We start from the raw sequence: 14,684 nt of genomic DNA on the forward strand, positions 1-14,684 counted from the left end.
CTTCTCTAGGATCATAAACATGCCCTCTAATTTTTCTTTTAATATGATTTCAGTTTTGTTTTTTTTTTATTTATAGTTAGCCCAGTTTATTTTTATGAATGATGTTAGGTAGAGATACAACTTTCTGGCCATATATGTACCATACTACACTCTTTTAGTTTTTAAATCAGCTTTATTTACACATAAAAAATGCACATATATTTAATGTACAGTTTGCTTTGATAGATGTGTGCATCTTTGTAACCACAACCCTAATCAAGAATTAGACCATTTCCATCACCTGCAAAGTTCCCTCATGTTCTTTTGCAGTCCACCTCACCCCCACCACTGGCCCCACACAATTACTAATTTGTTTTATGTCACTAGGATAAGTTTCGCTTTTTCTCAAATTTCATATAAATGGAATCTATTCAGTGTTTACTTCTTTTGTAAATACGATTCTTCTTTTGCTCAGCTTATAGTTTTGAATTCTTCTTTGTTCTTGAATGTATTAGTAATTTGTCCCTTTTTATTTTTGAGTTCCTTTTTATTTCTGTTGTATAAAAATACCAAAATTTATCCATTCACCTATTGATGAACATTTGAGTCGTTTCCAGATTTGGGCTATTAAGAATAAAGTATAAACACTCACTTACAAGTCTTTGTGTAGACTTATGTTTTCTTTTCTCCTGGGTAATACTGGGCCATATGGCAAAAAAGCAGAATTGCTGGGTCGTATGTTGAGTGCATATTAAATTAATACTAAACTGAAAACTATTTTCCAAAGTAATTATATCACACTCCTCTCCACCCCATTCCCCAGCAGCCTGATAGTTTCATTTGTTCTCCATCTTTGCCTACATTTGGTATTGTCAGTCACTTTAGTTTTAGCTATTTTATTGGGCATGTAGAGTTATCTTTTATTTGTATTTGTATTTCCCTGATGACGAATGAATGATATTGAATCTCTTTTCATGAACTTATTGGCCATTCTTCTTTTTGAAATGTCAGTTCAAATCTTTTGCACTTTTTTTTGGCGGGAGGGATGGTGGTTGTGGCAGGGTCAGGGGGTGGTGTTTGTAGTTTTCTTACAATGTCTTTGGTTTTAGTATCAGGATAGTACTGGCTTCTTAAAAGGAGCAAGAAGTGTTCTCTTATCGTTACTTTCTGAAATAGCTTTTGGAATATTAGTATTGATTCTTCCTTGAATGTTTAATATAATTCAACAGTGAAGCTGTCTGAGCCTGTAGTGTTCTTCATTGGAGGGTTTTAAATTAAAAATTCAATTTGGAAGGTTTTAAATTAAAAATTCAATTTCTTATATTAGATACAGAGGTATTCGGATTTTCTATTTCTTATGTCAGTTTTGGTACTTTATTTCATCTTTGTAGTCAAATTTATTGGCATAGAGTTATTTATAATATATGCTTATTCTTTCAATGTCTGTAGGATCTGTAGTGATGTCCTTTTTTCACCTGATACTGGTGATTTGTATTTTGTTTCTCTGTTTTCCTTGATCATTCTAGCTAGAGGTTTTTTAGTTTTTTTGATTGTTTCCAAGAACCATCTTTTAGTTTTTTCCCCCCAGTTTTCTATTTCTTTGATTTTTGCTTTTATTGCGAATATTTTCTTTCTACATATTTTGGGTTTCATTTGCTTTTCTTCTAATTTCTTAAGGTAGAAACTTAGATCATAGATTGTAAGCATTTTTGTTTTAACTATTTAAAACTATCAGTTTTTCATCTATGGCCATGCCACCCTGAACAAGCCAATCCCGTCTGTTCTCAGAAGCTAGGCAGGGTCAGGCCTGGTTAGTACTTGGATGGGAGACCACCTAGGAAGACCAGGTGCTGTAAGCGTAAAAAATAAAAAATTAAAAAAATAAGAGATTGTAAGCTGACAAGGTCCTTGCAATCTATGAAGTCAACCAAGGGTTGCCTCCCCTAAAAAAATAAAAATAAAAAATAAAGCTACCAGTTTTCCTCTAAGCCCTACTTTAAGTGTGTCTCACAGATTATGATATATTGTTTTTATTATTTAGTACAAAATATTTTGTGTCTTTTTTGATCCATGGGTTATTCAAAAGTGTATGGTTTTATATTAAAATATTTAAGCATTTTCCAGATATTGTTCTGTTATTATTTCTAATTTATGTTCTTGTCAGAGAATATATGCTGTATAATTTCAGTCCTTTTAAATGTTAATGTATTATGGCCTAATATGTGATCTTTCTTGGTGACTGTTTCGTGTGCTTTGGAAACAATATGTTCTATATATATCAGATCAAATTGGTTGAGAGTAGTTATCTTTATGTGTATATTTTTTAAGTCATCTATATTTTTACTGACTTTCTGTCTACTTGTTCAGTTACTGAGAGTGTTGACATCTGCATCTCTATTTGTTGATCTCTTTCCTTTTCAGTTTTGTCTGTTTTTGATTTGTGTATTTTGAAGCTTTGTCTTTGGGTACGTACACATTGAAGATTGGTATATCTTTCCGACGAATTGATCTCTTTTTTTCAATACAAGATGTCCCTTTTTATATCTGGTATTAATCCTTGTTCTGAAGTCTACTTTGTCTGATATTCATAAGCCACTCCAGCTTTCAATTCATTGTTAGCATAGTTTAACATTTTCTGTTCTTTTTTTTTTTTTTTTTTTAATTTATCTGCACCTTTATATTTAAAATGAGTTTCTTATAGCCAGCATATAATTGAGTCTTGCATTTTCATTTAGTCTGCCAATCTCTAGCATTTAATTTTGGAGTGTTTAATCAATTTCTTTTTAATGTAATCTTTGCTATTGTAGGGTTTAAGTGTATCATTTTACTATTTGTTTTCTATTTGTCCGATCGGTTCTTTCTTTGTTTCCTTTCATGAGATTCTTTTGGTTTAATTTATTATTTTTTTAATATTCTATCCCTTGTATTTAATAACTATGCTTGTTTTTAAAAAATTAAAATTAAATTGTAAAATTAAAGCTTGAGTTTATCAGAAGACTTGGAACATGACTTCATAATTCTGGCTACTACCTACTTTTTCTTTTTTTGGGTAACAATTTTGTTGAGATATTATATACGTACCATTTAGTTCATCCATTTAAAGTGTACAGTTCACTGGTTTTTAGTATATTCAGAGTCATGCAACCATCACCACAATTATTTTAGAACATTTCATCAGCTAAAAAGAAACTTTGCTAAAATGGTTTTAGCAGTCATACTTCTATATCTTCCAGCTGCCCACCCCCTCAACTCCCCAGCCCTGGGCAACCACTGATCCAAGTTATATTTCTATAGATTTGCCTATTCTGGACATTTCATGTAAATGAAATCATACAATATATGGTCTTTTGTGACTGGATCGTTCTACTTAGCATGATGTATTCAACGTTCATCTATGTTATAGCATGTATCAATACTTCTTCCTTTTTATGGCTGAATATATCTCCTTGTATGGATATATCACATTTTGTTTATTCATCAGTTGGTTAACATTTGGGTTGTTTTCAGTTTTTGGCTATTATGAAAAATGCTGCTGTAAACATCAGCATAAAAATGTTTGTGTAATTAGTTGTATGTTTTTAGTTTTCTTGGTTATATACCCAGGAGTGGAATTGCTGGGTCATGTGGTAATTCTGTGTTTAATATTTGAGGAACTGCTTGATGATTTTCCAACCTGGCTGTTCCATTTTATATACCATCTGCAGTGTATGAGAGTTCAGATTTCTCCACATCCTGGCCAATTTGTCATTATCTTTCTTTTTGATTTTAGCTATTTAGTAGTGTGAATTGGTATATCATTGTGATTTTAATATTCATTTCCCTGATGGCTAGCAATGCTGAGAATCTTTTCATGGACTTACTGGCTTTTGTATATCTTATTTGAAGATATATCTATTCAGATATTTTGCTGATTATTTTAAACTGGGTTATTTGTCTTTTTATCTTAAGTTATAGGAGTTCTTTATATATTTTAGAGTACAGTCCCTTATTCATTATATGATTTGCAAAAATATTCTCCCATTCTGTGGGTTGTCTTTTTACTTTCTTGATGATGTTCTTTAAAGCACAAAATTTTAAAATTTTGGTGAAGTCTAATTTATCAATTTTTTAAAATTTATATTCCTGGTGTCATATCTAAGAAACCATTGCAAAATCCAAGATAACAAATTTACAACCAGTTTTTTCCTAAGAGTTTTATAGTTTTTAATCTTAAATTTAGATCTTTGTTCTTTATTCTTGTGTAATCATCCAGATTCCTATCTGGTATCATTTACCTTCTACCCAAAGGACTTCCTTTAACATTTCTTTTAGTGCTTGTTTGCTGGTGATGAATGCTTTTAGCTTTTGTATGTATTTCACCTTTTTTTTTTTTTTTAAAGATATTTTTACTAGATGTAGAATTTTATATTGAAGATGTTACTCTACTGTCTTTTGGCTTACATTGTTTCTGATATGCAGTTTATTGTCATTTTTATGTAATATGTCCTCATTTTTCTTCTGGTTGCTTTTAAGGTTTTTTTTGTCTTTATGACTGATTTTAAACTGTTCAATTATGATATGCCTTGGTGTGGTTCTTTTCATCTTTCTTGTGCTTGGGCATTTTTTAGCTTCTTGGAATTTTGGGTTTATAGTTTTTTAAATCACATTTGGAAATTTTTTGCTACTATTTCCTCAGAATATTTTCCTGTACTCCCTCCCTTTTTCTCTTCTTCAGGGATTTCAGTTACATATATCATGTATATTCAGCCTCTTGAAGTTGTTTCACAACTCAGTAATGTCCTGTTTATTTTTTTTTCAGTCTTTTATCATTTTATTTGGGTAGTTTCCAGTGCTATAGCTTCAGGTTCAGTAATCATTTGTTCTGCAATTTCTATTCTGTTCTTATTCCCAGTGAACATATTTTTGATCTCAGAATTATGGTTTTCATCTTTATAAATTTGATATATTTGTATATTTGTTTATTTACTAAACAAATACTTTAAATTTAGTTTTTACAGTGTTCCAGGTATTAAATTTGACAGTGTATTCTTTATGGATGACAAAACACTTTTAGTTGGAAAGTGGAGGGCAAAAGAATAATTGCAGTAGGCTCAAAGGATATCGGAGACGGTTGAACCTATAAAAGATTTTCTTTTGAGGCATGGTCTATGAAGAGGGGCAGAGAAATGTGGTGCCAAGAAGGATATGGCGATGTTTTCAGGGGAGTATTTTTAAAAGACTGAGGATATTTTATATTTATATGCTGATTATAATGATTTAGTAAAAAGGGGAAAACATGATACGTGGGGAAGAGAGAGAGGGTAACTTTGAGAAGTCTCCACAAGAACAGTTGAGATTCAGTGCCCAAGCAGAGGATATCATCCTTAGACTAGAGCACAGTTAGGTCCTTCTTTGTTGCCGGAGGGAAAGCAGAGTGAATGGGTATAGTTGGTGGTAGATTGGTAGATTTTTAGTGCTAGTTTGGAGCATACTAAAACTTTTGGCTGTCCTTGCCTAAACTCACTGTATGTTTGGGACAGCCCATGGCAATGTTCTGGGTGCTGCAGGTATAGCACTGAACCATTTAGATGTTGCCCCTGCCCTAAGATTGATGTTTAAAGAAGCAGTTTGGATGTGGCTCCATAGTGTAGTGGTTAGCACGTCTTCTTTACATGCAGAAGGTCCTGGGTTTGCGCCCCAGGTGGAGCCACGGACCATACCCCAGGTGCGCCAGCCCTCCCTCCCCCAGAGTTGTGTCCCTAGTGTGTGGGAGGAGACGCCCCACCTTCAGAGATCCAGTTCTTAAGGGGAAACAGCAACATCCATGGGGCAGGGGGCAGCGAGAGGGAATTAAAGGGGAAGAAGTAATTAGCATATCTGTCAATGCCTAGAATAGTTTCTGTACATAATAGCTTTTCAATAAATATTTCTTGACCAAATTTGGAGATATACACACACACACACACACACACACACACACTCAGGTAACTCTGTTATATTTTTGGTATTTCTGAAACACCTCAGCTACTTACTGATTATTGTTTCATTGCTGTTACGGGTCAGGGTTTGCTTTTTTATAGCTCCTCATTCTTTGAATTTTCAGTGAATGTAAGTTCTTGTGTAATATAGTTTAAAGCCTTATATGATGCTTTAATAGTTTAAAGCCTTATATGACACTTTAATAGGTACTTATTCTCCTTGTGCACTAACCACATGGACTAGGTCAAATGAGAAGACAGAGAAGGGACAAAATTTTGCTACTTAAGAGCGTTTTGAAATGGCATCCTGGAGAAGGTGACACCAACTATGGTTAGAAAGAGAAGAATATGAGTGCCAGGAGCACATTTGAAGATGGGGAACACAACAGAGAGGACTTCGCACCCATTAGCAGAAAGAGCAGTCAGCAGGTGGCTAGTGGTGGGTGGGTGAGAATCTAGGTTTACAAATGTATTTGGAGAGGTAGTTTAGTGAACCATATCATTTGCTTAAACATCCTCAATCTGTCCTATTTAAAAACAACACAACAAAAATCTCTCTATTCCATGTTATTCTCCAGCCACTCCTCTTTACTATGAAACTTATTAGAGAGTTGTTTGCCATCTATAGTCTTATTGTGGTTTTGATTTGTATTTCCATAATGATCTTTTCATGTGTTCATTGGCCATTTGTTTATCTTCCCTGGAGAAATGTATATTCAGAGCTTTTGCTCATTTATTATTGGGTTATTTGTCTTTTTATTTTTAAGAGTCCTTTATATAATGTAGATATCAGTCTCTTACCGAATACATGATATGGAAATATTTTCTTCCCATTCTGTGAATTGTCTTTTCACTTTCTTAATAGTGTCATTTGAAGCACAAGACTTAATTTTGATGGTCTTAATTTGTCTATTTCTTTTATGTCTTGTGCTTTTGATGTTATATGTAAGAATTCTTGCCAAATCCAAGGTCATTAAGATTTGGCACTATGTTTTCTTTTAAGAGTTTTGTAATTTTAGCTCTTAAATTTAGGTCTTTGATTCATTTTGAGTTAATTTATTTTTATATTGTCTGAAGTAAGCATCCAACGTCATTCTTTTTCTTATGGCTATTTAGTTGTCTCAGCACTGTTTGTTGAAGAGTATTCTTTCCCCATTAGATTGTCTTGTCACCCTTATTGAACACCAGTTGACCATATACTTATGTTTACAATGTTTTTTTTTGTTTTTTGTTTTTTTCCCAACAGCAAAACTGTATTTTAGCTTTCATACTGTTTGAATTTCTCTTTCACAGAAAATTCTGTCATTAAAGGAAGATTGCGCTTATTTTTAAGTAGGCATTTATTTAGGGATATTTGTATAATTTTAGTACTACATAATGTACCATAGACTTAATCTAGAAAAATGGACAATTTGCATGAAAGTTGAGTTTGGGATATTTGTATAATTTTAGTACTACATAATGTACCATAGACTTAATCTAGAAAAATGGACAATTTGCATGAAAGTTGAGTTTGGAAACTCATGTTTCTTTCACCGACAGTGTTACCAGAGAGTGGAGATTCTCTCCTGGTCCGTTGTCCAGGTTCTTGATATCTCAAACAAAGAATTGAGCAAGATGCCGAAATACAACAGAAACGAAAAGCTTTATTAGAAGGGAAAGTACACTTTGAGACGTGGAAGCGGGCCTGAGCAAGACAAGTGTGGCTCAAAAAGCCTGGTAACAAAGCTTTGGGGTTTTTTTTTCCTTATTTGCTGTGGATGGTTACTTTTCGCAGAGGGGTGGACTTCCTTGATTGACAACTAAGATTGACAGGACTCAGCAATTCATCATTTGCTTTCTGCGCATGTTTGTTCTCAGAATTCAGTCTGTTAAAATGATATTAATGAACTGCTGGACTTATGCATCATGTTATGATGATAGCATAATGAGGCTCAGGTGAGTTGAAGGTCATTGGGGTCCTCGTTGTACAGGTGCGAATGACTGGCTTAAACTGGTACCTAATTCTCTGCTTGCTTGTTTCTTTGTAGAAGTTACTTTTAGCCTAAAAATGCCTTCTGGCTTGCTTAATTGTGGGCAGATTAGGGTGGACCCCTTCTAGGATAGGATGACCTCAGTGTCTTTGCAGGCAGATCTGAAACCCCCTAACTTTCCTCCCTAAACTCTTTTCTAAGAGCCATGAACCCTCTTTTTATTAGTATGGATGTTGAGGGATGGGAGGTCTCTTCTGTATCTGCTTCCTGCTGAGGAGGGTCGTCGTCCCTGCCTATTGGGGTTTCGTGGAGCTCTTTTCTTTCTGCATTAGTCAAGGCGGGGTCTTGGGTTTCCTGCTGAAGTGCCGCCTCAGTCCCTAGACAAAGAAAAGAAGATACAAACTTGTTATTTAAATCATATATCTATTAATTTCTATTATTGATTTGCCTATTAAGTGACTAAAGGAAAACAGGCTTGGTTAATACATTTCTTACAAAGAAAAAAAAGACCTTTGGCTTAAAGTCTCCTTCCCTTTCAGACTCGAAGGGCCCTGTCTAGCCTAACACCATTTCTGCTAACAGTGGGTCGATGACCCTTATTAATAGCCAGAGGGTCTGAGTCACCAGTTTCAGGGCAGTTATCGAGTAAAGAGGGAAGAAAACTAGGTTTATTAAAAAGATGAAGAACTCTGCAAAAGATGTCCCATATCATTTCCTGCTAAAAGATTAAGAATTTTACAAGTGGTGTCCCCCATCAGCAGTACATTTTGGCTTCCTTTTTACTGGTGCTCTTGAGAGAGGGAGAGTAACACAAGGGTGTTTCGATTACAGGCTTTTGTTATTCTTGGAGACTAAGCCCTGAACCGTGGTACTGACTAGCCTCATGTCTCAGGGGGGAGTTTGGTTTCCCACTTTTTCTTCTTTATATGATGTTTCCAGAACTGTCATGGCATCAGGTACATGTTGGAAGTTGCAGTATTTGCAATGCAGATGATATTATAATGATATTACAAGTAGCCAAAAGTCATGCCTTTGCCAAAGATGGTGTCTAAGCTGGAAAAGACCAGTTTTGGCTTATCTCTCCTTGCTTGGGCTAAAACGGGGAGAGATCTGAAGAAAGGAAAAATTTCTGAAGCCATATCCTGCAGGGGGAAGGTGTGTTCCCTGGATTTCTTGCCTCAGTGCTTCCTGAGTACCAGGCACTGTGCTAGTATGACAATCTCTTCAAGTTGCTAATTGTGAGATATTGGAAGCAGGAAGATGAAGGTAGTAAAATGACATGGGAATACCATGTCGGGTATTTTAGTCCATAAAAGTAGTGTATTTTGAGACTATATAAGTTGTACAGCTATTTTTCACCCTAGTATACAATTTTTAGAATTACCAGGAAAAAAAAACTTTTAAAAACATTTTAAGACCACTATCTTAAATTTAAATCATTTGTTTTTCCAGGGCTCTAAATTAGAATATGAGTACCATGGATGCTGCTGAAAAGGAATGATAAAGATAGACTATTAGGTCATTTGAATTATATTAGTGTTTTTTTCCTATTATGCATTCTTAGGAATTTAACATAATCTTTCATTGAATTAGCTAGAATTAAAGAATTTAATTTGAAGCATTTTTCACTAATGAACCTTTTTACTCAGTGTTACTATATAATTTCATCTCTTCATCTTTAGGAGTCTCAGCAGTCCAACTTTGGCCCTGGAGAACAAAGTGAGTATTTCTTTTCCTCTTGGTTTTGTAATTAAGCTGTTTATTGAGCATTCGTTTTTCATGGTCAAGTCATATATTGTTGTAATAATTATTTGCATGTCTTATCCCAATTTTTATGATGATTAGTAATGGGTTGAACTTAATCTTGATCTGCTTAAAAGTGAAGAATTATAGATCATTGGAGATCAAAATTAACAATTTTTATTAAGTATCTGAACTAATAGTTCAGAGTTCATGAATTTCAATTTGATGGTTACCTCATAAACCCAAGAGCTAGTCTGTCTTTCCATCTCCTTCATGAAGATACTTGGTTCTATGATAGTAAAACTCCAGGTAAGAAGGGGTCATTGTAGCTTACAGTAGCTGTACTCTTCCTATTTCTATATTTATTTATTATTCCTGGGTCTTTTGGTCTGGGAACGAAGTCTTCTGCAAAACCCCCTTCTACCTCTCCTCTCTTGACCTCCCAGAAGAACTGAAAGGAAAGACAGTGGTAAGGGCAGGGATTGTAGCAAATGTCCAGGCTCACTGTATAGCGCTGTAACAACAAATGTTCTTTTTGTCAAGAGCAGTAATTTCTTAAATAGATAAATTTACACTGTTAATAAGCTGTTTTGAGAGATAAAAATGTGGAACTCTTTGATCCTTAGCTTGTTTTCTTTAATGATCCTAAAGATGAAATGAGAATATTCTTTTTAATATTAACAAACTGTATCCATCCATTTCTTACTTATGCCTTAAAGCTGTAGTTAAAGGAAAAAGGGACCCGACATTGTGAACATACAGAAAATAGCTAGCTACATGCCAAAGCGTTTATATTTTCTCTCTCAAAGTCTTTTGAGACTGTCATCCTTACTTCTGCCCCCTTCTCCCATTCTCTCTCCCCAAAGCTATTGACAAATGGTATCATAAGCTGCACCTACCTTTTATTACTTGTTTTTCAGTTAATTTATTTTAAAGCTATTTCTGTATTAGCGTGAAGCTCTAGCTCATTCTTTTTAACAGTAAAATAATGTTATATTATATGAAAATACCATAATTTATTTAACTAGTCTCCTCTTGATGGACATTTGTTTCCAGATTTTGCTATTACAAACCATACTATAATAAATGTGTGTATTTATGTTTATATATTCCTCCAGATATACCTATAAGGTAAATTCCTTTTGTTATCATTGCTGAGTGGGTAGATATGTTCATTTAACAGTATTGATAAGATAATATTACCAGACGACCCTCTAAAAAGATTGTGTGAGATTATAGTTGTACCAACAGCATATGAACATGCCTACTTCTGCCAATATCTTACATTATCAAACTTTATTGTGTTACCAATTCGATGGATGAAGAATTATATCTCATTGTTTTGACTTACATTTCCTTGAGGGTATATCAATAGATGTTTTACAATCCAAATAACCCTATTTCAGTTGCTGATTTCTGCACTTTTTGTTCTAGAAAGATACAATCCTTCTTCTAAAACTTCAAATGGGCATCAGTCTAAATCGTAAGTTTATTTCTTAATAAGCTTAATGTTTGGGTTTTTTTGCTAAAAAAAAAACAAACATTTGCTGAAAGTCTATCTGTAGTGTCTGGATATTTAGAACAACACTTAGAAATATGTACTTAATCTTTTAAGGCATGGTAGGTAAAATTTCCTGTAAAGGGCCAGATAGTGAAATATTTTAGGTTTTAGAGACCAGATGGTCTCTGTTCCAACTACTCAGTTCTGCCATTGTAGCCTAAAAGTGGCCTTAGACTGTGGGTATCTGTGGCCATAGTCTGGTGTGTTCTGTAAAACTTTCTGTACGGAATATGTGGTAGTCTGAATTTGGCTTGTGGGCCATAGTTTGCCTACTTCTGCTCTGAGTTGATAATTTTCTCCATCTCAGAGGGTGTGTGTGTGTGTGTGTGTGTGTGTGTGTGTGTGTGTGTTGATAGTTTTTAATAAAGACGACATGAAAAAAGACATCATTCTTCTTAGTAAGCTCTCCATTTAACTACTAAATGTGGAATATTAAAGCAACATAGTTTGTGCTGTCTTTAAGTTTTCTTACTTTTATTTCATAGGTAGAACATGGAGTATACATCAAAATGTAATAGGGTAGTATATTAGATGATAATAAATTCCAGATTAAAGAATGAACTCCTCAGTTCCTGAGACCACAAGTCATTTTAGTGAATAAACCAAAGTTCTAAAAAATCCGTGGCCACAGTGGTGGCTGTATGCCATAACTACAATCTATACTAATAACTTCAACCTCTTCAGATGACAGTAGGGCAACCTGATTGAGAATGAAAATATATGAATGCAAGAAGTCTCCTTTCACTGCTGAAGAATTCAGATTATATTCCTATTTATCATTTATTCATATGCAAAGAACTGATTTGAGCCTATGGATATGTGCATATCACTTGCTGCTGAAGGAACAAAAGCAGGCAGGACCTTGAGCAATCTGGTAAAAGCTTTGACATAATTCACATGTGTAAACAGTTTCACTGAGTTGCCATTATTAAACAAGAGCTGAGAGAATTCAGAGTAATAAGTACATTTGCTTACAGGAGATCAGTCATAGAGATGCACTAAGGCCTTGTCCAAAACAAAGCTCTTTTTTTCTGTCGCATTTAATTGGGCCACCTTAAAACATTTTTTATAATTCTGTAATCATCTGGTACTTTGTTTCTAGGTGATCTTGTATGTGATACTCTTAATTTGGGGTCAGACTTAGAAATTCGTGTTAAGCTTTGAGAGAGAATTATAAGTAGTAATTGGAGTGAGTCAAGGAAGATTTCCATCCCACAGACTAGAGATGGTCATGAAATTTTCAGAAGAAAGGTAATGGAACAGCTGGTAATGAGAAATGAAATTTCTAGTTGTAGTTCTTTGTATTAGTTTTTCCTTTCCTGTAAAAAGGTGCAAGGAGTGTGTTTTGGTTTGTTACCAAGATTTTAATTTTAATTCTGATTTTATGGCCTTAAGGAAAATTTGTCTTTATTAGCTTATAGTATTTTGTTTTTTAAATTGATTTCAATTTTGATCAAGGAAGATTCGGAACCTGAAATTTATTTTTAATTTATACATGGTCATTTCTGTTGTATAGCCAAGTGTCTTAGAACTGTTACTTCCATGGAAGGCACTCAACTTTCGTAGCAAGGCATTAAGGAACTAGAACTTTGACTTTGTGTTCTGGTTTTCACAATTACCTAGTTGTACAGATCTCTTCATGGAACCTTGGGGACAGTGAAAGAGAATTGCTGCTGATCCTTTCATTTTATCTTCTTTTTAGGAGTTAATATCTCTCTAGTGGACTGTTGGGTATGAGTATGATAATTTGTTTGAATAATGAATGAGTATGTATGTCTGCAATTAGGGAAAAAGTAGAGATTAACAGAAGTGAGTGTAAGAGTTTCTAAAAGGTGGCTTTTGTTTAATTAGAAAAGAAAAATAAATATTATCCTTATGGAAATGTTGAAATTTCTCAACTTTTAAATTCCTTATTTCTCAATTTTTACTCTGGATGTGAACCAAACCAGACAGAGTAAGACTTACTGCTTCTTTTTGAAAATTTGTTTTTCAAATTGACTCTTTGGCTACCACAGTGATTATTTTTAGAATTCTTAGTAGATATTTAATACTCTGGTATGCTATGATAAACTGTTCTAGAAATAATATTCTTTTCTGCCTCTTCCCTCTAGTATGTTAAAAGATGACTTAAAACTAAGCAGCAGTGAAGACAGTGATGGGGAACAGGTGTGTCTGCTACTACATTTGCCAGTTTCATACATATTTGTTTTCATTGTTTTTTTAATAAGAATTATAAATGAATAATACACTTATTATCTGGTTATTTAAAAGAAGTTCCTTCCTGCTTTCCAACCCTGGAATGTTGTTGTTCTCTGCTCTGTCTTTAAACCACCATTTTCTTCTTTCTTTTAAAAAATTGGCTTTTCCTTAATACTTATTATGGATCAGAACATATTCATGAAGCATGAAATTGTTGACAAGAAGAATTATTAACAAAACTTCCCATCTTATCCTGGCATTCAGTTATTCTTTAGGTTAAAACAGTGTGTTGTAAGTGTTAAGTAAACATTGACATACACGTTAGAGAAAACAGTTTTTCTGTTAAGAGTTCAGATATTCACATCAAGCAGGTAGAGTACTATTCATTCATGGATTTCTTCTCATGTTTTAATTTCAGGATTGTGATAAGACAATGCCAAGGAGTACACCAGGAAGGTAGGCATCCTTTTATTTTCTTATTTTATCTGGAGGGGTGGGTTCAGCCTGATAACATTGTAGTGATATAATAAATGGCCTTATAAGTATTATTGATTGTGATGGTGGTTGTATTGCCCTGTAAATTAACTAAAAATCATTGAATTTTGTACACTTAAAATGGATGAATCTTACTTTTAAAAAAATAAATACTGAGAGCAGATGAGAAACTTTTTAAGGAGGTATTTATAGTGAATTTCTGGTTCATAGAACTGTAATAGCTTAACACATAGTAAACATTTTAAAGGAAGTTGGTTGTCAGATTGGATGTTTTCCTTTTGTCATTGTAAGATAAGCAACTTTTGGTGGTGTGTGTGTTTTATCTCTTTTAGTAACTCTGAACCTTCACATCACAACAGTGAAGGGGCAGATAACTCCCGTGATGACTCCAGCAGCCACAGTGGGTCTGAAAGCAGTTCTGGATCTGACTCAGAGAGTGAAAGTAGTTCCAGTGACAGCGAGGCAAATGAGCCGTCCCAGAGTGCATCTCCTGAGGTGAGAGGGAGGCAGAGGCATTTTCCATAGGCCCTCTCAGGACCCCTGAGATTGCCAGATGGCCCGATTCAAATATAAAAGATTACATATTCTGACAAAAAGAAATTGAATTATCTGTCTTAGAGGAAACCTAGATATTTCAGTTTCCTTGTGATTTGAACAAACAGTTCAAACAGTAGTTATTGTGGATTAAAAAGTGTCCTATATGACATAACTTTACTATAGGTTGATAATATGTGATTAAAAATCTCTGTTGGTACCTACATTGTTTGTTTACTTTCT

General features: G+C 34.1%; 1 protein-coding gene across 3 annotated transcripts in view; it reads left to right on the forward strand.

Moving 5' to 3' along the window:
- AFF4 (ALF transcription elongation factor 4) overlaps nucleotides 1-14,684 on the forward strand; it is a 46,737-nt gene that overhangs the window by 10,227 nt on the left and 21,826 nt on the right. For 2 of the 3 annotated variants that reach the window (XM_039879915.1, XM_039879916.1), the window contains 5 exons: nucleotides 9,592-9,628; nucleotides 11,087-11,135; nucleotides 13,325-13,379; nucleotides 13,831-13,868; nucleotides 14,240-14,402. In XM_039879915.1, the coding sequence (XP_039735849.1) occupies nucleotides 9,592-9,628; nucleotides 11,087-11,135; nucleotides 13,325-13,379; nucleotides 13,831-13,868; nucleotides 14,240-14,402 (342 nt within the window). The remainder of the gene's footprint in view (nucleotides 1-9,591; nucleotides 9,629-11,086; nucleotides 11,136-13,324; nucleotides 13,380-13,830; nucleotides 13,869-14,239; nucleotides 14,403-14,684) is intronic. The other variant, XM_039879917.1, reaches the window with a different exon arrangement.

Source organism: Pteropus medius, unplaced genomic scaffold (assembly GCF_902729225.1).
Source record: "Pteropus medius unplaced genomic scaffold, Ma_sr-lr_union100, whole genome shotgun sequence".
Lineage (NCBI taxonomy): Eukaryota > Metazoa > Chordata > Mammalia > Chiroptera > Pteropodidae > Pteropus > Pteropus medius.